General features: G+C 40.8%; 1 protein-coding gene across 1 annotated transcript in view; it reads right to left on the bottom strand.

Annotated features, from left to right (window-relative positions):
• Positions 1-24134, bottom strand: part of POLR3B (RNA polymerase III subunit B) — a gene marked incomplete in the record, with an annotated part of 1742661 nt that overhangs the window by 1696945 nt on the left and 21582 nt on the right. The window contains 1 exon segment of the mRNA XM_044088141.1: positions 21045-21077. Within this exon segment, the coding sequence (XP_043944076.1) occupies positions 21045-21077 (33 nt within the window).

Below are 24134 nucleotides of genomic sequence, written 5' to 3'. Positions count from 1 at the left end.
ACGGTATGAATTACAGGAAAAATACAAGAATAAAAGAACCAAGAGTAACCTAAGTAGTAATGAGTGGAAGGTACTAAAAGAAATCGGTAATGATAAAAATATATGAATTATGAAGCTAGATAAATGCAGAAGAGTAGTTTTAGATGACACCAGTAAATACCTTAATAAAATATACAAGATATTAAATACTACAGGTACTTGTTTGTGTCTTTCGGCTTTTCCCGGTTAGGGGTCGCCACAGCGGAACTCCAGTCCGCTAATGATTGGCAGTAGAGTTTTACGTGCTGGCTTGCCGGGCCTAACACACAACCTTTAACGAAGGAACGCCCATTCACGCATATTGCCACACAGAAGACGCTCTGAGAATCGAACGGTCAAAGTCTAACTGTGAGGTGACAATGCTACCGCAGCACCACCACCACAGTAGACTACAGGTACTTATAAGGCTGATAACCAAAAATGACATTAATATTGCTCACCAATGAACTGACTTATATTTAGAAGAATTTTTATTAGATAATAGAATACCCCAGGAATTGTATAATTTTTTTTGAAGGTAGAATATCCCATTTTAGTTGCCATAGTGGGTATAGGGCGGCCACGGTGGTGCAGCGGTTAGCATTGCCGCCTCACAGCAAGAGGTTCTCCGGTTCAATCCTCGGCTGGGGTGCCTTCTGTGCTGAGTCTGCATGTCCTCCTTGTGGTCGCGTGAGTTTCCTCCGGGTTCTCTGGTTTCCTCCCACATCCCAAAGACATGCTGTAGGTGGATTGGATACACTAAAATTGGCCCTAGGTGCGAGTGCATGCATGTGTGTGCCTTCTGTGGAAGGTTGGGCGCCGGGCTGGCATCTCGACACTGTAAAACTCCACTGCCAATCATGAGCGGACGGTGATCCGCTGTGGCGACTCCTAACCGGGAAAAAGCCGAAAGAAGAGGTTGCCATAGTGGGTATACCTAAAATACACAAGAATATACTTAAGCCTCCTTTTTGTTGCATCATTTCAGGCAGTAAGTCTAAAACCTTCCCTTCAGGTGTAGTCATAGACAGACAGATCATTAAAACACGGTTTATAGTAATGTACAGCATCTTATTAAAGACTCTTGGGACTTTTTTTTAAGTAAATTAAAGGCTGAAATATGGAGGAAAGGCTTAAGCCTATTGGTAGAATTTATGTCTTTAGTCCTAAACAATAATTTCATTTACTTTGAGAGAAGACTTTATATGCAAACAACAGGTGTAGCTATGGGTGCAGCATACGCCCCAATACTTGCTAATTTGATATTAATGGACTGGGAAGACAAACATTTTTTTAAAAGTAGATTTGACAATATTAAATGTTATGTCCGTTTCCTGGATGATATTTTAGTTCTATGGAATGGTACTTGTGAGGGAATAGATGAGTTTGTTAGTTATTTGAACAACACTAGTACCTTTCTGAAGTTCACCCATTCTTATAGTTGCCATGGTACAGCTTAACTTGATACTTGTATTACACACTCTAATCAAGGGATAAATCTCAGATATATAGGAAAAACACATTTTGCAACTCCCATTTAGAATATTCAAGTTATCATCCATGGAAGCAGAAAGACTACTTTGAAGGGGCAATGCATTAGGGCTGCGTGCATGACCTCAGAATATGATGACATGAAGAAAGAGATGGAAAATATAGGAAGAATGTTTGCTGAGAGGGGGTACCTCTTATCCATGATTAAGGATGTGACACTATGGGGATTAGTGAATGGGGTATTGGGTACAAACCCCTCTTGGGAGTTGTGATGATTGATATTAACATTTAAGAGGTCTATGGGAGGGCCCTTATTCTAGAATATAATCAATCAGTGGAAGATGTATTGTCAAGCGTAATTGGAATTTTTTAAAAAGTGATGAGGAAGTATATAAGCTTTTAGGAAATAAACCTAACTTTGTGTACAAAACAGGTTCAAACCTTAAAAACTAGATTTGAGTACAATGGGGATACACAGGAGAAAGTCAGGACTAATGAAGGAACTAGAAAATATGTGGCAGCTGCAACTAATGCTTCACTATTAATGAGGAAAAATCCCTAATGTTGGACAACATTAACAAGACCACCATTTTATACTGGAAAGAGAGCCCTTAAAAATAGAATATACGAACATTTCTATCATATCAGAAAAAACAAAAAGACAGGAACAAGGCTCTATTTGGACATTTGGAAACTAGTGCTGCATGCTCTACGTTTAAGTTTGAAATTTTGGAAAGTATCATTAAAACCTAGAGGAGGGAACATGAAGGCTAGATTGGAGGAAAAGAAAGATAGATGGCAGCTATTGCTTAATGCAACTAACATTTATTTTTATTTATTTTACATTTGTTGACCGGGCTAGTCTAATTGGCTAGTCTAACTGGATATATGTCCATTTTCAGTAGAGGCCCAGGGAAATAAGCTCAAAGACACGATAAAATACAAATACAAGTACAAACAACAAAAAGCAAATATTGTAATAAAAATAGCAAATATAATAAAAATAAATCAACAACGGTAACGTGCAGTACAGCATAGAGGTTAGCACAGTGTGTACAAAGAGGGCAAGAGTCATAAACAGTGCAAACTGAAGGTACAGAAACATCATAAGTCAATAGTAGAGAAAGGAAGTTAGTTGTGTAGTGATGTTACTAAAGATTTACTTAAAAATAGGTATGTAAAGAGGATAGAAATAGTGTGAAAAAGGGAGATATGAGAAAAATATAAGAAGGAAGATGTAACAGTGGATAGTAAGCACTGGATAGGCAAAGTCAAGTTTGTAGAGATCAATGACTAGTCTGGTTTGGTACAGGGGCATAGCCAGTATGATTTGAGGTAAAGTTTAAGTCTGTTTTTGAAGAGTGATAAGGAGGCGAGTGAGGAGAGGCCATTAGGGAGAAGATTCCAGGATTTACCTACAGTATTAGAGAAGAGAGAATCCCCAGCCCTGTTATTAGATTTAGAGGTGTGTACAAGATGTTTGTGTGATGAGCGTAAGGGGTGATGAAGCTAGATAAAATAGGAGTATTAGTAGGTTTGTAAAGAATGTTGTGGGTAATGGTTAGTTGGTGAAATTTAAATCGGGTGTTGTAGTTCTAACCATCCTAGCCGATTTAAATCTATACAATGGTGGGTTCTAAATGGGTTGCCTGTTGAAAATCTTGCAATGTTATTATAAGACAATTCCAATTTGCTGAAGTTGGTCTTGGATAGATTAGTAAAAATTGGTGAGGCATAAAGGAGTGTAGAGATCAAATGAGTGTGAGCTCTAGTAGTTTTGGCAGTAAGAGAAAGGAAGGGTTTAATCCTATAGAGTGCGCCAGTTTTTTTGTTGACTTTATAGCATTGTTGATATGGATGTCGAAGTTCAGATTATTGTCGATGGTGATACCTAGTAGTTTGGTGGTAGAGTCTGGAGATATTATAGTATCATTGGTGGATGTAACAGAGAAATGAAGAGGAGAGGACTTCGGAGTAGGAGTGAAGAGGAGGAGTTTGGTTTTCTTTGGGTTCAAAAGAAGGCAATGCTGAGTGAACCATTGTTCAACTATGTTGAATAGCTTCTGAGTGAGAGAGTGAAGGTCATGGGAGGATGTAGCTGAGCATAATAGTGTGGAGTCATCAGCATATTGTATGCAAGTGGCTTGGGGGATAGCTAGATGGTCATTAATAAATATGGAGAAGAGGAGAGGTCCTAGTATGGACCCCTGAGGGACACCCAAGGTAACAGGTAGATGGGTGGATAGAGTGTTATGCTATAGTACTGCTTGCTGTCATTTGTCAAGGTAGGATTGGAACCATTTTATGGAAGGTAGGTCTAATGACAGAGATTTTAGTATGTTTATGAGAATCTGGTGGTTTACCATGTCAAATGCTTTAGACAGGTCGATAAATAGAGCAGAAGAAAGATTATTCAGGTTTCGTTGCTTGTTAATGTAATCAGTAAAAGAAAGGAGGGCAGTGGTAGTGCTGTGTGAAGGTCTGAAACCATGTTGACAGTTGGAAAGTAAATTGTTTTCAATTAAGTGGTGGAGTAATTGCCTATGGATACATTTCTCCATAATCTTAGCTAAAGAAGAGAGTAGGGCAATGGGGTGATAGTTTGATAGCTCAGTGGAGTGTCCACCTTTATGCAGGGGGATAACATGGGAGACTTTCCATAAGGTAGAGATGTGACCATCGCTAATAAGTTCTATTGATCAGTATGGAAATAGGGTAGGCAATAGCCTTGGATGATAACTGTAGAAATTCAGACGGCAGTAGGTCTGCAGAAGGAGAGCATGGTTTCAGTTTATTCAAAACGTTTTGAATAAGTGTGGTTGGGACAGGTTTGAACTGAAAAGGAGGGGGTAGGGTTGAGGTGTATGAAGGTAGTGTGAAGGTATTAGATGATAGTTGACTAGCTAGCGTTTGGATAGCATCTGTAAAGAAGGTATTGAAGGTATTAGCTGTATGAATGGGGTTTTTTCTGGTCTATATTTTGAGGGTTTGGTGTAATGGATTGACCTGGGTGGAGTAACTGCTTAATGCTAGCTGAGAATTTCTGTGGGTTGTTGTGATTAGGTTGTTGAAATTGTAAGTAGTAGTTTTGTTCATCAGAAAGTATGGCCTTAGTGTAATTTCTTAGGTGTCTAAAGGTTTGTTAGTCTACAGGGTTTTTAGTCAGTCATTCTCCATTTGGCCCAATATTTACTTCTGAGATGAATTTTGTGTTTGGTTTCCTTGGAAAGCCATGGGACAGAATTGGCCTTAATTCTGATAGATCTGGTTGGAGCGTGGTGATTGAGAATGGAAAGGAAGGTAGAATTAAAGAAATTAATGGCTTCATCTAAAGGGAGGTGTTTTAAGGGAACCCAATTGCATGCTCTTAATTCCATTTGGAATAGATCAGGGTTAAATTTATTTTTGAATCCAATACTTCTGATAGAGGTTAGAATAGGAGTGTTGGCTTTATGCCTGATGAAGTAGGTAAGCGAGTGGTCACTTATATCATCAGGGAGGGTTCCAGAATTATAGTAGTGAGTATGATTGTTTGTAAGAATCCAGTCTAATATGCTTGCTTTCTTGTTAGCTTTATTTATTATGGTGGGTGAGGTAATGGTTTGAGAAAAACCATATAGGTTAATGTGGGTCGTAGGAAGGCTGGCACAATAGGAATTCCAATCTAAATTTATATCGCCTAGGATTATGGTTTCTTGAGGCAGGTGTTGGGATAGCCAGCAAAGGATATTTTCCATGGTGGCTATGTTATTTCCAGGGGGCAGATGCATACAGATAATATAGATTGATTTAACATTAAGTTCAAGTTTAGAGATGAGAATCTCTCTCAGCATGGGAATCTAGAGATAGATTATAGTTGTATGTGGTTAAATAGAATAGCAACCCTACCACCTTTCTTAGCTACTCTGTCAATTCTTAGGATATTATATCCAGGTGGGATAATTTCATTATCTTTGATGGCAGGTTTTAGCCATGTTTCTGTTAGGCAGATAATGTCAAAGGAGTACACTTCTAAGAGAGCTTGGAGTTGAGTTACTTTGTTGTTAACACTACGTATATTAAGATGAGCTAGTAGGAGGAAGTTAGATGGTTTAGCAAGAGGATAATTGGTTGATTGATTATGGTTATGGAGAGAGATAGGGGTTGCTGTTGGGCCAGGGTTAGGATGAATATCACCGTCCTTTAATGTGAGGCGTTGTCCTAGATAGCTTAGGTTAGGGAACTTGCTGTATGGAAATAACACTCTCCTGAGATGTAGTGAATTATATTTAATGTGTAGTGTTCTACGATACATAGCAAGTAAGTAGCTGAGTGAGCATGTTATGTTTGCATGGTTATGCAGGTCTGGTAAGGGTTGAGAGTGGGTTTGTTGATTGGGGTAGTCAGTGTGTGGATATATTGGGTGCTCATATGAGGAGAGTAAATAAGCAAAGGTTAGAAGTGGTAGTGATAAAAGAGTAAAGCAGAGTAGAATTTGAAAAGGGATGGTTGGATTAGCCATTGGGAAGGATTAGCTATTTGTTAAATATATATGTAGAGATGGAAGTATCTAAGGTGAGAGTGTGTAAAGATGGGAGGGTGTGGCGAGTATGGAGTGGAGTGGTAAACAGATGGGAGATGAGAGAGAAGTTGGCCAATGGGAAATGTGTAGAGGTTAATGGGAAGAGGAAAGGGTGTGGTTAGAAAGTATACGGAGTTGAACCAAGGAGAAGGAAGAAGGCAAGACTGTGAAGAAACAATCAAAGGATAGGTAAGTGAGATCTGAGATAAGGAAAGTATGGAGGATTTAGCACTTGTTTAGTGTAGCTGTTAGTAAGGTAAGAACAGAGAGGGTCACAGAGATAGTAGGCTAGAGGGAGAGAATAAATGGATCCTTTGGAGAGGATTCAATATACAAGTAACTTGGGGGATAAAGTGAATACTTAAGCAATACGTATGTGCTGCCACCTAGTGGACAAGCAGTAGATGACAAGAGCACTTAGAGCAGAGTAGGGAAAGTTAAAAAGTAAGGACCTAATAGTGGGGTAAAAAGAAGTCTGCTAGCAATGGAGCACAGGGCTAAATACAACATTGATTGGTTACAATTACATGCCCTTTAGGATACATACACTTTAGGCCGATGTCATAGGACAAGCAAAGGAAGTTGAGAGAACAGTGGAGGATCCCTGCACAGAGGTTCTTTTTTCTGCCTGGAAGCCAGGAATATCTGGAATGGTGGGAGGCTTCAGGTTAGGTTATGCACTGTAGACTAACATTAGAATCACAATATTTACTGGACTGAGACAGGCTTCCCTTCTTGGCTGAATGGATTGCTGGTTTCTCTGCAGGGATGAGTGACTGGCTAGCTGTCTTCCATGAGTGGCTGGCTGGATGGTTTCCTGGAGTGGCTAGATTGACTTGATCAAAGTAAATGAGATTATATACTCTTTCCATGCACTGTTTTTTTTATATGTTATTCAGTCAGTACAAAGCAGTTTTCTTGTTTTGTTCTCCAACTGAGCCAGTGCTTTTTGGGGCCAGTCAATCTCTTCAAAGCTGTGATCTGGGGTGAGTCCAGCTCCTTAACAACCCTGAAGTGAAGTAAACACTTTACCAGCCGGAGAATAAATAAAATGCCAGTTCAGCTGGTATTTCTCCATGATTGCTTGCCCAGGCCACTTACATGCCAGGAATGAATGACAATATTCCCATTACTCCAGTGTTAGAGTTAAGGCAATAGGAGAACTAAAGTATCAGTATGTGTCACAATTTTAAACACTTTAGACTTGCTAGTACATTTTTTTTTTTAGAGATTTTAGGATGCAACTTTCGTTTGTGCTTTTGGGCTCATACGCATTACACCTTTCAGGATATTTCTGTGATTATACACACAGGGTAAATATCAGTTCAAATACACTCAGGAGAGCAATAAATATTAAGAAAGTTATTTATTATCAGGTCATTGCTTATGCTTATATCTTTATAGGAATGTTTTAATAGAAATAGTACGTATCACACTTAGTGATGTAGTTATGTAGGTTTAACATGTTTTGTTATGTTTTAGGACAGTTTTAAATTATAACACTAAACGGGGAACTAAAATGTATAAAAGAATTTTATTGGTTGGGTTCACGTATTTAAATGTGGTGGATTAATTGATTCTGATGAAGTCTACTGTGCAGTAGATGAAAGTGCTAAATCTTATTTGGTGAATAAAAGGTTTTTTACTATTTTCGACTTGAATGGACTTCTGGGTTTCTCTTGCTGGAAGGGAATACTGGTGCTACTAGTGTTACCTTTTACAGTTCATTTTTATCAGTTAGGTTGTGGGAATGCTAACTGTGTTTCAAAGTATCCAAGATTACGCTTACTTCCTTTATAGCCTCAAGATCTCAGATGCAATATCATTGGTTTCAAATGTGATCTTTTGCCTATCTACATGCAGTCCAGACTCATGTCAAGGCTCTTATGCGTATGTGCATGCAATGGCTGTTACCCGACTGACTGGTGGCCCACTATGCTTTCCTCCCATTCACATCCCCAGCAAGCCCCAGCTGTTTCTCCTTTTCACATCTTCCAAATCCTCCCTTGCTAACTATGCAATCACTTCTGAAAAAGTAAGAAACATCACTGCAAGTAAAACAAATCTGAAACGGAATGTTTTAAGTAACAAGTGTACTACTGTACCACAAATTAGACCCATTTATAAAGAATCAAATCTCCCCAAAGGCATAAATCCAATTCAATTTATAAATAGGATCCAACTAGAACCTTCTGCACGGACAATTCTACAACACTTAAATTATTCTGTCAAAGAGGAAGGGGTAAAAATTAGCTTTCTTAAACACAACTACCATCAAAACTCCTATCACACCTCTATACAATGTACAGGAACAAAATCACACCCACACACCCCTAAACATGTTGCCTACTTACATATTAAAATATTAAGAGTAACTGGATGAATTCCTGCTACTTCACTCCTCAGATAAACAGATAATACTGGGTCAAAAGTGGCATCCCACCCCTACAGTAAAATCTCCCACGCTAGATTATATCCACAACAGGCCAATGAGAACTGGAGGGGGCACAATGAAGATAGAAAAATCTACCTTAATTCACACGCAATCTACACACGGAGTTAGACTGCAACTGGTTGGTAGTAAACCACCTTATAAGTGAAGACTTTTGTATAGCTACTGTCCTACCTACAACCTTGCTCCTTGCAGTCAAAAGTAAAACAACTCTGGATATAATTTAGTTAATCCACACCCTGAAACAATTATTATTGGAGACCAACACCAAATACAGGTTAAAGAAACTGCAGACTTTGGCATACTACAACTTATTTCTGAGCATACAAACCCAAACCTAAAAATCAACAAGTAATTTACTCTGAGTTAATCACCACAAATATCCCAAGATACAATATCCCATACAACTACTCTCTGCCCTCTCTTAATGACTACTACCAATGAATTAAAATCAAGAACACTTGCAACAAAATAAACAGAGGGAAAAAAAAAAAAAAAAAAGTCTTGTACCAATCCATAACCCAGAAGGACAAAAAGCAGCAGTCCTTGCTAGCAATAAAAAACACAATCTTTTACCAGAAAATGCACATCTCTATAAACCAAATTAAAACAAAATGTTTAACGAAAAAAACTACAGGTCCTACTACATCATAGGGATGAGACCTGAAAATCAAGGAAAGAAACCAAATCAGTGTAGAGAAAGGCTGCATAGGTAAATGAAACTACCAAAAAAGAGAATAAGGAGACACAAACCTAGCAACTTTGAAAACCACCAATCCACACAACCAAGAAAGTTCTGAGCACAAGAAAACTCATATGTAAGGTGGATGGGAGTTCACAGGTATATACTAAGCTAATGACCACAAGGGCCTTTATAAGCCTATCCATAAATCCAACCCAATTGTCTCCCTATCATGGGAATTTATTAGGGAGGGTTATTTATTTAGGAGGTTATGTGGTGGGGGGTATGTTAGTTTGATTAGTTCTGTCTGCCTGTCCACACCCGGGTGAATTTCCAATTTCCTATCCATTGGTCAAAGTTACTCTTACAGAATGTTAGGAATTGATTCTGCGTCACACGGATGGGGAACCTGTCCCAAAACATGGGGATCCTCCAAGATAGCTGGCTTATGTCACATGCAAAACTTAAATCCTGGGATCTAGTAGCTCTGATGGGGTTTGTATGTGCAAAAGATCCTTCAGAGAAGGATCAGAGGATGCCTTATATGTCAGGCATAGATCACCTCACGCTAACATGTGCGAGACAGTACAGATAGGGCTTTAAGGAGATACAGACAGGACAACGTGATTATTCCCCGAACTCTCTAGTGAGTGGCTATTGCCCATCATGGGGGTGGGAGGGAGGAATGTGTGGATCACCATATCTGTGACACCAAAAGCACTGTATGTTCTACTCAGTGGAACTCAAGAAAGGCCATGTAAAATTCACACAAAACAGAAAGGAATTTGGCAATTGGGGGGATACATCCACTCACAAGCTCTATCTACTGCCCCATGAACCACCACAGAGGTGCTCCAATGCCACCAAGCAGGGTTTCCAAACTGCCCTGCTACCTATCGCCCAACTCCTGCCATGTTGCAGATGAGTCAACTGAATTCCCAAGTAGGGATAAACGGCCATAGAGCTCTCAGTTAACTCTGGGCTTCCACAGCAGAACTAATGCCCCATACAGCTCTCTCCTAGCCTGGGGATTCCTAGACTCTACTAATGTCAAACAAAAGGGGACTCAAATAAAGCAGAGAGACTACCAGTGAAATAAATTTTCCTATGTTCCAAAGGAAAATGTCTGAGATACAGGAAAAAAAAAAAAAATCAGAGGAGTTGACCAGAACTGGGAGTACTTTGGTCTTAAACCAGAGTCTGGGGTTGGATGATAAGAGATGAACAGAAAGGCCAACACTGAAATTAGTGAATAAATGTGAGACCATAAAGAATCAAATCACATTTATGAAGTATGGATTTACAAGGAAAAGTGGCCAAGAAATACTGGTCTTTTGTTAAACTTCTGGGGGAGACTAAAAGGCATATATTCCACTTCAAGTCATTAATGTTTGGAAGGACACTAAAAGAGAAAAAAAAAAAAGTCAAAAATTTTTGTTCTTAATATTTGTAAGAAACATGTCAAAATATAAAGTGCATATTGTATAATAAAAAAAATTACTAATTGCCGCATATGATAAAGATACTACAATTACTTACTTTAGTTTTAAGAAATACAAGCATTACAATATAAAGATGGGGTGTAAAAGTGCACAGATTATAATACATGAATAGATGAGATATTCACCTATGCAAAAGGGAACATCTGGATTAATGTCCTTTGCTTAATCTGATAATTACACATACAGACAAAAAAAAAACTTAAGTGGGCTTTAAAAAAAAATAAGAGAACAGTAAACTGAAATGTTTCCCCATACAAAATAAACAACTGGAACGTTGAGAAGTCTGCAAATGAGGGCAGCTATACATTCTGTTCTTATGGTTCATAGGTGAATAGGTTCAGAGGTAGGTACTAGGCTACCTGCCAGAAGGCGTTTATAAGCCTAGTCAGAATATGTTGGCTTTCGCCGTCCCCTTAGATTAGTTCCTTGTGCCTCAGTCCAGCACAGCCACTGAAGTGATCCCCGGGGTAAACTTTCTGTTTACCATCCACTCGTCAAGGTTTCTCTTGAAGAGTATTAGTGAGGAGCTCTGCCCAATGTAGATTGGAATCTTGTTCCAAAGCTTGGGAAGTCTCTGGGACAGGAATCTATCCCTCCAGCACATCCTATTTATTGCTGTGGTGAGATTTAGATCCCTAGAGCGTGTGGCTCGAGGGGATATGGTTTTCATTAGGTAGAGCATGTCCATCAAGTCTGGGTTGGACATGGCTTGTATGTCAGGCAGAGATCACCTCTGAGTAGGCAGCATGCAACTGAGTACAGCTGGAGTTTCTTCAGTCGAGCTGCATAGTGAATCTGTTTGAGGCCAGTGATCCTCTTGGTGAGGTACTTCTGTGGTCTTTCCAGCGGTTGCAGGTGTCTTGTAAGGTACATCCCACATGGGTCGTACTCTATGATGGGTCTGAGGAGTGATGAGTAGAGAGGCACAATGACCTCTTTTGATCTGGATGCAAACCCTTTTGTGATTAGGTGGGCCACATAGAAGGATTTTCTAACCACTTTGGCAATGTGATTATCAAAGGAGAGATTACTATCTACTTGGGTCCCCAGATCTCTTATTACATCTTCCATACTTAGGGGACTACCACCTATGTGGTAGTTTGTGGGTACTTTGTTTTTTCCAAAGAGGATGACTATGCACTTTTTGGCATTTAGCTTGAGGCCACGATTTTGACACCAGGTATCAGTCTCAGCGAGACCCTTTTTGAAGATGCATGTGTCAGCCAGAGAGTCAATTATAGCCCCTAGTTTGCAGTAGTCTGCGAACTTGGTCAACCATAGTCTTCCTGTGCTTGCCTTTACCTCTGAGAAGTATATGCCGAACAGGAGGGGTCCTAGGATTGAGCCCTGGGGAACGCCACTTATAACCAGTTTAGAGTCGGACCTAGCTCCCGCAACTCTCACCATGTGGGTTCTGTCAGTGAGGCATTTGGCAATCACTTTTGTGACATAGGGTTTTATGTTCAGGCTGGTGAGCTTGTCTAAAATACCAGAATGGGGAATGGCGTCGAAGGCCTTTGCGAGGTCTAGGTAGGCTGTGTGTACCATCTTTCCCCTAGTCTATAGCCTTGGTAACTCTCAAAGAAGTCCACCAGGTTTAGGAGGCATGATCTGCCCTAAACAAAGCCGAACTGGGTAGGGTCCAGTGTTTGGAGGTTCCCAATGTCTCTGTTAACTAGTTCCATGATGATGCGCGCCATAGCCTTGCAGACCAAGCTAGTTAGGCTTATAGGGCGATAGTTCCCAGGGTCTGTTTGGCTCTTTGGCTCCACCTTTGTGGAGCGGAACAACCATTGCTGTGCGCAACTCTATGGGTACTTAGCCTGTGGAGAGACAGAGTTTGAACAGTGTGTTTAGGTGAGGGGTTAATTCGTCTTCGAGCTCCTGTAGGATGCAGCCTGGGACACCGTCCGGTCCCATTGATGCTTTGTTTTTGGCTTTGGAGAGGGCTGTTTTAACCTGAGTGTCTGATTTCAGGGGCTCTACATTCTTCTGGTATGGCTATGGGCCCTTTTGGGGGGTGAAGTTTGCACTGAACCTGTTAGGATGTTGGCGATATCAGTCGGTTCAGTGTATTTTGTGCCATTCTGCACCAACTCTGAGCAGATCTGAGCATTGCCACTTAGATTCTTGAAATAGCTAAAGAATGCCTTGTCGTTACCATTGGAGTCCTTGGCAATTTCTCTTTCGAAGCTCGCCTTAGATGATTTTATGAGGGATCGTAGTTTCTCGCTCAGACTGATCAGGGATGTCTTCCCTTCTTGGGATTTTATTCTTCTGTACTAGTTTCCTCTTATTGTATAGCTTGTTTATGGCAGGGGTCCACCAGACTGGTTTCCTTTATTTGGAAGAATGAGTCTTGGTTTTGCTTGGGAAAGCACGATCCATGCATTCTTGTAGGTGCCCGTAGTATGCATTAGTAAAGGATTTTGCAGCTTGTACAGCGTTACCCTTTAGCATGGGGGCTTTGAAACTTTCCACCTTGGTCTTAAGTAATGTGAAGTTTGCTTTTGAAAAGTTTGTCATGGTGGTTTCCTTGTCCAGGGGTGGGGGCAGAATGTGGATATCCAAAGTGATTTGTTTATGATCGGATCTAACCAGCGAGGGGTTGACCTCCGGTGTGGAACACCGGTTGCCCGTGTTGGTGATGACCAGGTCCAATATGATGTCACCTCTGGTGGGAGTGTTGACCAGTTGATACAGGGCGTTTGAGTTTATAAATTCTAGGAAATGTTGGGCAAGGGAGTTAGTACTAGAGTAGTTTTCCCAGTTAATGTTTGGGTAATTGAAATCACCCAATATTAGGGTGTTTGGTAGGACCTTTATGTTTCCCAGTGTTTACAGAAACGCAGAATGGGGGTCCTGGGACATGGTGTGTGATCTGTAGCAAGCTACAATTTGAATTGCAGTTTTGCCTGTTAGTTCCACGTGGAAGATCTCTGAAGCATCGTGCTGTGCCACTAACCTGAAGGTGTGGGTATCCTTGATGAATATGGATACGCCCCCACCTTTTGTATTTAGGTCTGGGTTCTGTGACCGAAATGTATGGTATGAGTTGTAGCCTGGTAGTGCTGGGGTGCTCTCTGAAGCCTTAAACTAGGTTTCTGTTACTGTACATATATCAATTTTCTCCATACTGAGGAGTGCGAGTGCGTGCATTTTGAGGTTTAGACTTCTGACATCGAGTAGAATTACCCTCATTTTTTTGTTACTTGTGCTATTTACGGCAGTGGGTTTGTCTTTTGAGCCCTGTCTAAAAAAGGCACTTTGGGGGTGGCAAGAGCCTTGGCCAGTATTTGAAAGCCTAAGGGTGACAGGTGCAAGCAGTCTCTAGTGAAGCAGCATGGCTTGTCGAGCATGTTTTCCCAGGTGGACAGACACGGGATCCCCTTTGAATGACAACAGAAACTTGGCCAACTGTTGAAATTGATAATTTTTTCTTTATACTGTGGTATCATTCTTGGTGATGGCAGTATGCTGCTCAGGGTCATACCAGCCTGAGCTATGTGATCAGAGAGCTCTTCAGTGTCTCTTTTCATGTAGTTCAGGGAGGTACGGCTCAGGTCATTCACATCAACATGGACAATGACAGAGTCGTATTTGTGCTTGTTCTGGAGTGACCCGAGTGCTTGTGTTATGTGGTGGATCCTGGCACCAGACAGGCAGCTAACAGTAACCTTCTCCTTATTCAGCCTAGTGAGTGGGACGTATGTTATTTTGCCTTAAGGGCTGTGATTGTGTGGCACACTGGTTTTGTGAAGTATGCGTTTCACGGTTTGTGTTGGGGGTTGGAGGTTGCTTGGATGTCTGCTTTGGAGGTCTCTGTTGCGTTTGCAGAGTTTTATTTAGAGTCAGAGTATATTTTCGTGCATTTGTGTTTTTTTTTGCCGGTGCTGGTTTAATAGGTCTATGTGAGACTGGTGGTGTGATGCAAGTATTTCCTTTCTCCTCTTGACTGTCTGATCCAGTCTTGGATTGAGACAGCTTAGCCTCCAGTTTGGCTGTATAATTGCATCTCTCGCATGTAATAGTGTTTGGTGGTAGGAGGACTGGACTATACTAGCTTAGAAAGGCGGGAAACAAGTGTATTTTTTTCAGAAGCAGATACAATCAAAAAAACACTTAAAATGCACAGAAAAGGATACTTATTGTTATATAGCTCAGATCAGAGTTGTAGTCTATGCCCCTAGTAATAAAGTAGGAAGAAACACAAATACAGTAAAAGCAGATGAAGTGCATTGTTTTATATATACAAAAATAGAAAATGAACTGATTTAAACAAGTTACCCAATTAACCAGCAAAAAAAGCTCAAAACTGAGCTCTGTTCCAGCAGTCTTCGATCAGACAAGTTCCAACTGCACACTCCTGCCACTAGGGCGCAGGGGAACCTTCTCCAAAAAAAGATGGCCTGGATCAGTGCTCAAGTTATACAACAAAGCTAGATTCAGCAGGCCTGAATCTGGTCTATGCTACAACAAGGTGCACCAATTTCAGAAAGAAACCGTTCAAATAAGCACAATAAGCCTGTGACCAGAAATTCACAACTCAGAAGGGCAGAATCCAGCCTCTCCTCCCACAAGAGTGCAGACCACAAACTTTCTTAATGTAAAATAACTGGCCTGAAGCCCAAGTGCTTAAACCAGAACCAATACACTTTTAGAATAACAGACACTGAGCCTTCAATCAGCAACTCCCAGCTTAGAAGGATGTAAGCTACCTGTCCTGCCACAACAGTGCAGACCACAAACCTTTGTAATGTAAAACAGCCCAAGTGCTTAAGCCAAAAGACTTAGAATAACAGTTACAATTTAATCAGGCTACCACCAAGCAGTAAGAAATGCAGCAGAATAAATAAAATGAAGTCCTTTTAAGAAAAGGAAAAAGCAAAATAAAGTAGGAGGAAACACAAATACAGTAAAAGCATAAAGTGCATTTTTTTTTTGTTAGTAAAGTGCAAGGAGAGAGGAAGGAAGAACCTAAGTGGGTTAGCCTTCTTAAATCTTCTCTTTGTATTAAGTAGAGTGAACACTAGACTCAGTGTACTCTGTTAAGTGAGATGGTCCCAGGAGGAGTGTTCACATACAGACTTACAGGAGGGGCGGGCAATTCCAGAGCTGCCAAGACAACAGGGAGGGTGGGTGGAGAAACAAATTGCAGAGAGAGACACAGCACACTATTCAGTGAAACAATTAGGTAACAGAAAAATGAAATACAGTACTTTTAAAACTGCAAGTTTGTACTTAACAGAAGACTAAAATACAGTACTGCAAGTTTGCACTTAACTTCAGCTTTTAACGCAGGTGATTGTAGCCGACCAAGTCTCTCAGAAGTTGAGCATAAAATGAATTCTCTAGGCGAACAGTTAAATATCAGATAAAGAAGTGAGAAGACCACCACCCCCTCTTATAGCAGAGAGGCACACAGCACACTAGTTCAGTGAAACAATTAGGTAACACTGACATAAGACAAGAGTTCTGGGCAGGGTTTGCGGAGGGAACCGTAAAATTAAAAAGTACACGGGCAAGCAGCTTTGTTATTGGAAGTGAAGAGATAACAGATTTCCTGGTAGCTAAATACTTCAATGCATTTGCTAGAATTTAGTTTTATTTGAAGATCACCAGTGCAAATTTTCTTAATGCTAAAAGCCAATGCCTCCAAGGGAGGAGGATAACTCCGGCATGCATTTATACTCCACCTAAAACTGCTACAAGTAAGCTCTCAGTTAACCAGAACTGAAGCAACGAGAAAAATAAATAGAAGAAATAACAGTACAATTTTCATGTGTTGCACTTGCCCCCCCCCCCCCCCCCCCGCCGCAGAAACGTATGTTTTGAGAGTTTTAAAAAGGAAGATAGGAATAAACTCCCTCTCTCCCCAACCTAAGAACAAGTCAAACCAAACAAATAGTATGGGTACAGTATTAGTCAGGCCTATTTTTAATAGTAACTTTCAAGCAACCAGAGACTACAGTTATCCAGCATCTACCAATCCCCATGGGTGCCGGTTAACTGAGAATTTACTGTATTACGGAGCTTAAGAAAAATTTTGGGAGAAGTGATTACCTTCCAGCAGTGAATATTACCCATAGGTGGGGGAATGGAACTATAGTTGCAACAGTGAGGATGTATTGGGAACCTGGAAGGGAAATAAAATCACACAAGGGCAGACTGCTGAAGAAACTTACGAAAATATTGGATATGAAAGATGCAAATTCAGTAGTAGGAATGCTGACAGAATTTACATATTACTCACCAAGGTATATTATCTCACATAGACTAGACAATCCTACACAGATATTACAGACATTTTGGAAATTTTTATCAAAATTTGTATAAAGCAGAGAAATTTGGAAACAAAGAAAGAGCACAAATAGAAATATCTATGGAAGACAAGTATGCCAAGGTTAGAGGTAGAAGACGCTAAGCAATTAACAGAGAAATTTGGAAACAAAGAAAGAGCAGAAATAGAAATATCTATGGAAGACAAGTATGCCAAGATTAGAGGTAGAAGACGCTAAGCAATTAACAGTTAAAAGATGGAAGCAGATGAGAAAACTGACACATAATCTGCAGGAAAGTTTCCAGGAATAGATGGTATTCCTCTGGAAGTTGGGAAGCTAGGAGGGAAGTGATAAAGATCCGGAAAGTTTTGTTTTAACAGTATTTTAAAAGGAGAGGAAGAATCAACATCCTGGAAGAAAGCTGAAGTGGTTGTATTACTGAAAGATGTCAAAGACCCATCAGACCCAGCTTCATATATCCCCATTTTAACTTTAAACCAGATTACAAAATGTTTTGGTCTATAAAAGCTAAAAGAATGGCAACGGTATTGCCAAAATTGATAGATATGGATCAAATTGGTTTTGTGGAGGGGAGGCAAGCATACAACATTAATCAGGCAACAATCCAGGGAAATGCAGAATAAGAAAATACCACTGTTGCTGGTGTGTCTTGTTGAAGAGAAAGTATTCCACAGAGTAAGTTGGGATTTTATGAGTAGGGCAATGGACACATTTGCATTCCCTGAAACAATAATAGGGTTACTTAGCAGGAAATGAGGGATGAGAGGCAAAAATTAAAGTGGGAGGGTTCCTCTGACAAGTTGTGTTGCTGCCAACTCCATAATAAAACCACTCACTAAAAACATCTACAACCTCTCCCAATAGATTCCCTCTCGCAAGAATTCCCTCACTTCAGATCCCCCAAACCAAACTATACTTCTCACTCCTTCTCCATTCTCGCACTCAAAATCTGGCAACACCTCACCTAAAATAAATCGCCTCTTTCCTCACTTTCAGAAGACAGCTCAAGGCACTTCTATCAAAAATCTAACTAAAATCTAACTGCAAGTGCTTTTCTATTGGGCACATCACCCAAGTCCTCCCTCACCTGTATCACTATACTATTATGGTTACCCTCTTTTCTCATCTGCTGCCTTTTCTCCCATACTTATTACTATTATTAATCCACATTTGTTTACAATATTCGCATATTGTTTGTAATGCTTGTTGAACTTTGTGATTACTCCATGTTTGTGAATCAGTTCTGTTTTTTTTTTTTTTGAGAATTTCTTTACCTGGGCTGTACCTACAAAATGTTTTACTGTGATCAATGTACTACCCAGGTAAAACACTGGCCACATCTACTAGAGACAATCATAAGGGCCTTCTTCACATATGTCCGCAATCTCAAAGGAAGCAACCAGATCTGCTCAGAACTGGTAGTCAAGGACACCACATACACAAATGCTGTAGATATAGCCAATCTACTAGCTGACAGATTCAATGAAAAATTCTCCCCTCTGCCCCCTCCATCAGTAAATCAGGACATCCCAGTACCTGCCCCCCACCTCATCTCTAGGGAACAGGTAAGGCAAAAAATACAGTCGCTGGGACCTGACAACATCCCAGGCTGCATACTACATGAACTCAGGCAGGAACTTGCAGCACCATTAGGCACCCCATTCAACCAAAGCCTGAGTACCAGCTTTGTCCCAGCCGAATGGAGGACAGCCACTGTCATCCCTTTACATCAAGGTGGAGCATCCACCTATCGGGAAATTATAGACCCATCAAGCCTAACCAGCCTGATCTGCAAGGCCATGGTAAAGATCATCACGGACCTCATTAACAGGGACATTGGCAACCTCCAAACACTCAACCACACACAGTTTGGCTTTGTCAAGGGGAGGTCATGTCTGTTAAATCTGGCTGACTTCTATGAGACAGTCACCAAAGCCATGGACAAGGGGAAGACAGTGCACACTGCCTATCTTGACCTGACCAAAGCCTCCGACATTCTTCCCCACTTGGGCATAGCAGATAAACTCTCTCCACTAGGCATCAATCCATATGTTACCAGATGGATAGCAAACTGGCTCACTGATAGAAACCACCTAATCAAAATAGGGGAAGCCACCTCAAGCAGTAGACCCTTAACAAGCAGCATACCCCAGGGACTGGCCTTGGGATCTCTTATTTAGGATATACTTCTATGAGGTGCAGGTCAAAACCAGTGGGCTATAGCTGACCACGTTTGCAGACTGCAAGCTGGGTGCAGTCATCAATTCCCCAAGTGATGTGGACGTCCTCCAAGAGGTTCTCACCCAAACAAATGACAGATGCTAGAAAAATGGCCTTAAGCTAAATGCCAAAAAATGCATCATCATCCCCTTTGGAGAGAGTGATATTCCCCCATATTACATTAAATAACAACGCCCTAAGTAGACAAGGGCACCCAGGTTGATAGCAACCTGACTTTTGACCACCATGTTGCTTTCGTTGCATGGAAAGCTTTCTACATGCCCCATCTCATAAGTAAGGGTATCTCATCAAGGGACAAAGAGGTCATAACATCCCTGTATTCTTCCCTTGTAAGCCCAATTACAGAGTACAACGCCCCCTTCAGCATGTACCTCGCAAAGCACATGCAGCAGGTGGCGAGACTGCATACAGAAGAATACAGGGCCTCAAACATCTACCCTACACAGATAGGTCCTCTACTCAGTTTCATACAGACTCCTCAGAGGCGACCTCTGTCTGGCATACAAAGCAATCGCAGACCCTGCCTTGATGGGACTTGCTGCATATCCGCAAGTAAAACTCCACTCGAGTAACCTGTACGCACAAACTCAACCTGGAATGTGATAGCAATAGGAGATTTGTGTCCCAGAGACTCCCCCATATGTGGAACGGATTCCCTCTCCACGTAAAGCAGAGTATCTGATTATCCCTTTTTAAGCGCAACCTGGACAACTGGATGGGAAACAGAAAATACAACCCTGGGATTCCACCTGTGTACCTGCTGAATAGGGGCTTTGGGTGCTGACTTGTCTAAACATGGGCTAAACTCTTGGCTAGGCTTATAAGGGCCTCAGTGCCAATAGCCTGGTAACCTCCTATGATCGTATAAGCAGAGACTAAAATAGAACATACTGATAATGTATGACTACTGTTAAATGTTAATCCTACTCTATACACTGTTCAAGAAACAGACAGACAAAACAATATTCTGCATCCTGAACTAAGAAACTGACATACAACCATCTCCTTTGAGACCTTCAACAACACAGTGAGGGAAGAATAAATGGCTCTCAGTTCCAATCACAGAGGGATAGAGACAACTACATCTCAGTTTACCAAAGTTCAGTTAGCTTCTTATTGTCTCATACATCTACTAGAGTAGGGGGGAGAGGAATGACAAAGACATTGCCTGCTGGCCTCTGGGGGTGCTAAGGGACTGTGATAAGAGCTAGTATGCTACAGCACATGGATGAACAATGAGAAATTTTACCACACAGGTCAGGTATTTCTCCTCATAGCCATGCCAGCCAGCACATCTGAAGAAAACCATCAGTTGCCTGCAGCATGATTGCTCCAGTTGGCACGTGTTCATAGCCTGGTGGCCTCAGCACTCAAAAGGTGCACATGCAGGGTACCTCTCAAAATGGAGTTATAACAGAAGCTGGTGATCTAGATATCTCTGGTGGGTGGATGGCTGGATACCCCCCCCCCCCCCGCAGGCATGTTTGTCAAACACCTTTAGTGAAAAATGCAATGCTATTTATAGATACTATACTTTCTACCGTTTTGGATTTCTAATACCTATGTTTAACTGAACACCTACTTACTGATGTAGGTTTCAAAATAGTAATGAACTGCTGTAGCTTTACTTCACAAGTCCAGGATTTGAAGTAAACATTAATGAGAAAAAAATAATGGCAGAAAGTTTAATATCACCACTCCTTTTCATAGACTGAAGTGCGTAGCACATTTTTACATTCAACTAAAATAAATTTAGTTACACAAGTAATAATTAATTGTTAGAGAAGTACAATACCTTTAGAAATGCTGGAAGCAGCTTCCATTTCTCCTGTAAAACAAAAGACGTACAGATACAGTAATCTTATTGGGCAGGGTAAAAAGTCAGAACATTTCATAAAAAGACATACAAAATACTAAATAAAATGGTGGCATAGCCTTCTTCCACATTCAATGCTGCATTATTCCATCTGTTTTTTAAACTAGCATCAATTATTTTGTACTTTATCTTTAATCCAGAAGTACCAGAGTTACCCAAGTACATTTACAATACAGTCATAAGCAAACAGCTCTACATGCAACAACCTGCAATAAAAACTGTCACAATAAATAGCGAGTAGTCCCATAGTCAGTAACCAAAATGCAGGAATTTTTTTTTTTTTTTTTTTGCAGATGTGCTTCCTCTACAACACCCCTATTCAATTATTCTAACAGAAAAGTATCATAACATTGGTGAAATGCAAAACATTTTGCTTGCACAGAAAAAAACTCACTTTTCTTTGACAATGTAACACTAGAATATCAATATATTTGAAGGGAAGGGTTTGGGAGAGTCTTCCCGACACAAAATATGAATCCTGCATCTTTCACTCGATTATACTGGTTTCTTCCACAGAACAAATATAATTCAGCATTTCATAGTCAAGGGCTTCTGAAATGGACTCTCTGCCTTAAAAGTCTGGTATTTTGTGCTTTGGCCTTCCTGACCTTGGCATGTACAAGCAACCATTTTATTTTCTAAAGTAATAACTTGTACAACCATATCTAATCCTTATACAGCGGATTCCCTTTAACAGTTTCATAATCCTCCTTCACATATAAATATGAATTTCTCCCCCAAGCTACTCATGCTTGAGAGTCGATCGACCCAGCAAGAGAGGAGGAGGAGTAGCAATACTCTTCCCTAGCAATTGCACATTAATTCCCTACTCAAAACCACCACCCAACTTTTCCCCAGCCCAAGTACTAATCTCTATATATTAAAACTTAACCATAAAAACATTTGCATAATTGCTCTTTATATTCCCCCAGGAAACATACCAATATTAGAAAACATACTTGCCTGGACTTCCCAAAATATAGATACTGAAACCATCATTCTAGGTGATGTAAATATGGATTGGTTAGACAGAGGCCACAACAACCCCTCAAAAAACAAATCTTTACGACTTCTCCCAACTAATTGAAGACATCACCAGGCTGGGGCTCCACAATAGACTGGATATTATAGTGTCCCACCTTTTCAATGTCATCACTGCAGGCATACTACCAAACACCATTAGTGACAACCACCAGCATATATCATATGCAAAACTACTCCAACCCCAGGCCAACACCAATACAAATCAACCAAAAATTTTATTAAAGTTCCAATCATCCATATTTAATGAAATATTTAAGTAAACTGGGAACCCCATCAAATCCCTACCACTTAACGAGGCTGTTGAATACTTTTAACTTAACATTTCTAGATATCTTAAATAGGCAAGAAGCCACCCGCCAAAAACGAATAAAACATAACCATGCAAGCTGGCTCTCAAAATCCACCAAAGAAGTAATGTCCACAATCATGGCAGAAAAACTAAGACCCCTCAACTCTACTGCATTACAAGGAACTCCATAACCAGGCAAAACATCTAATAACCACTGATAAAAAAGCCCACTACTTCCACCTGCAAAGCCAACATAAAAATAATCCCAAAAAATGCTGGTCCTCCATCAGCTATTACACCAAGGCTCTCAAAGCAACCCATCCCCTGACCCACAAAAAAACCCCACTGAACTTGCTACCCTCTTCAATTCCTACTTCACTGACACCATAGCTAACCTAACCACCACCTTTCCTACAGTTAACAGCACCACCACCAAGACAGCTGATGACCAAATCATCCCAGAAAAAGTACAGTTTTGTACCTACCATAAATGTAGATGTTAGAGTGCTAATACAGCTGCAGTCATAACAGGTGGGTTTTCCTGCCGTCAGGCGGGTCCTCGGTCGGCCGAATTCCAAAGTCTAGGTCCGGCGTCGGTTGTCGTTGCTTCTTCCCTGACGTCAGTGCGACAGGGGTATAAAAGAACCAGCAGACGCCATTTTCTTCAGTTTTTCTTGCCCCAGATGTCAGGTGCCCCCAGAAGGAAGGCAAAACATAAATTTATGTAATAAAGCAAATGCAATATAATCAAAAAACAGTAGTTGCAAGCAAATACACCATAAAAGAATACCCCAATGAGGTTGTATGAGGAGGTGTTGGCCATAAGGCCTGTCCCAAGAGGGGAAGGAGGGAGGGAAACCTGAACTGCAGCTGTATTAGCACTCTAACATCTACATTTATGGTAGGTACAAAACTGTACTATGTTCATCGTGCATACAGCTGCAGTCATAACAGATGGGTAGAATCCCAAAGCTAATAAAGGGGTGGTAGGCACTAAGTGGAACTAGGTGGAGCCAGGATGTCCTGCAAGACTGCAGTGGAAAAGCCCACTCTAGTTTTGGAGTATAATGTAGGTGATAGTGCTTGGAGAAAGTATGTACAGAACTCAAGAGTTGCTCTGATTTTCTGAAAGGCTTTGTTCTGTCCAAATAATGTAAGTGGATACCCTGGATACTACCTTGGCATAAATGAAGGATTGGATAGCTAGAAGGAAGGCTGTTTTCCATGACAAATATTGCAGATCTGTTTCAACAGCTGGGCTCAAAGGAGGCAGGGGTTAGTTTTCTAGAATGAAATTGAGGTCCCAAGCAGGTACTGGTAAGAGAGGTGAGAGAAATAAAGAGGATCAGTGTTGTACTGCTGCAGAAATGCTGAGGGCATGGATTTGATGGGAGAGAAAATGAAACTGCTTAGCAGCGGCTCTAGACCCTTTTTCGGATTCCAAACACAAAACCGTTTCCATTTTGTGGAGTAGGCTTTTCTAGTAGAAGGCCTTCTGGCCTCCAAAATGACATCCTGCACCTCCTTGGAGAGTAGGGTCTGTTGTGAATTTAAGGAATCCTCCATGCGGCTAGATTGAGTGTTTTCAGCTGACTGAAGAGTTTTGAAGTTGTGCTGAGTCAGTAGAAGAGGCATTAGAGGCAGGATCCACGGTGGGGAATGAGTCAGGCTCCTCA

Source organism: Protopterus annectens, chromosome 11.part0 (genome assembly GCF_019279795.1).
Source record: "Protopterus annectens isolate FY-2018-M chromosome 11.part0, PAN1.0, whole genome shotgun sequence".
Taxonomy (NCBI): domain Eukaryota; kingdom Metazoa; phylum Chordata; order Ceratodontiformes; family Protopteridae; genus Protopterus; species Protopterus annectens.
Note: the sequence above shows the minus strand (reverse complement) of the source record. Positions and strands in the feature narration are given on the sequence as shown.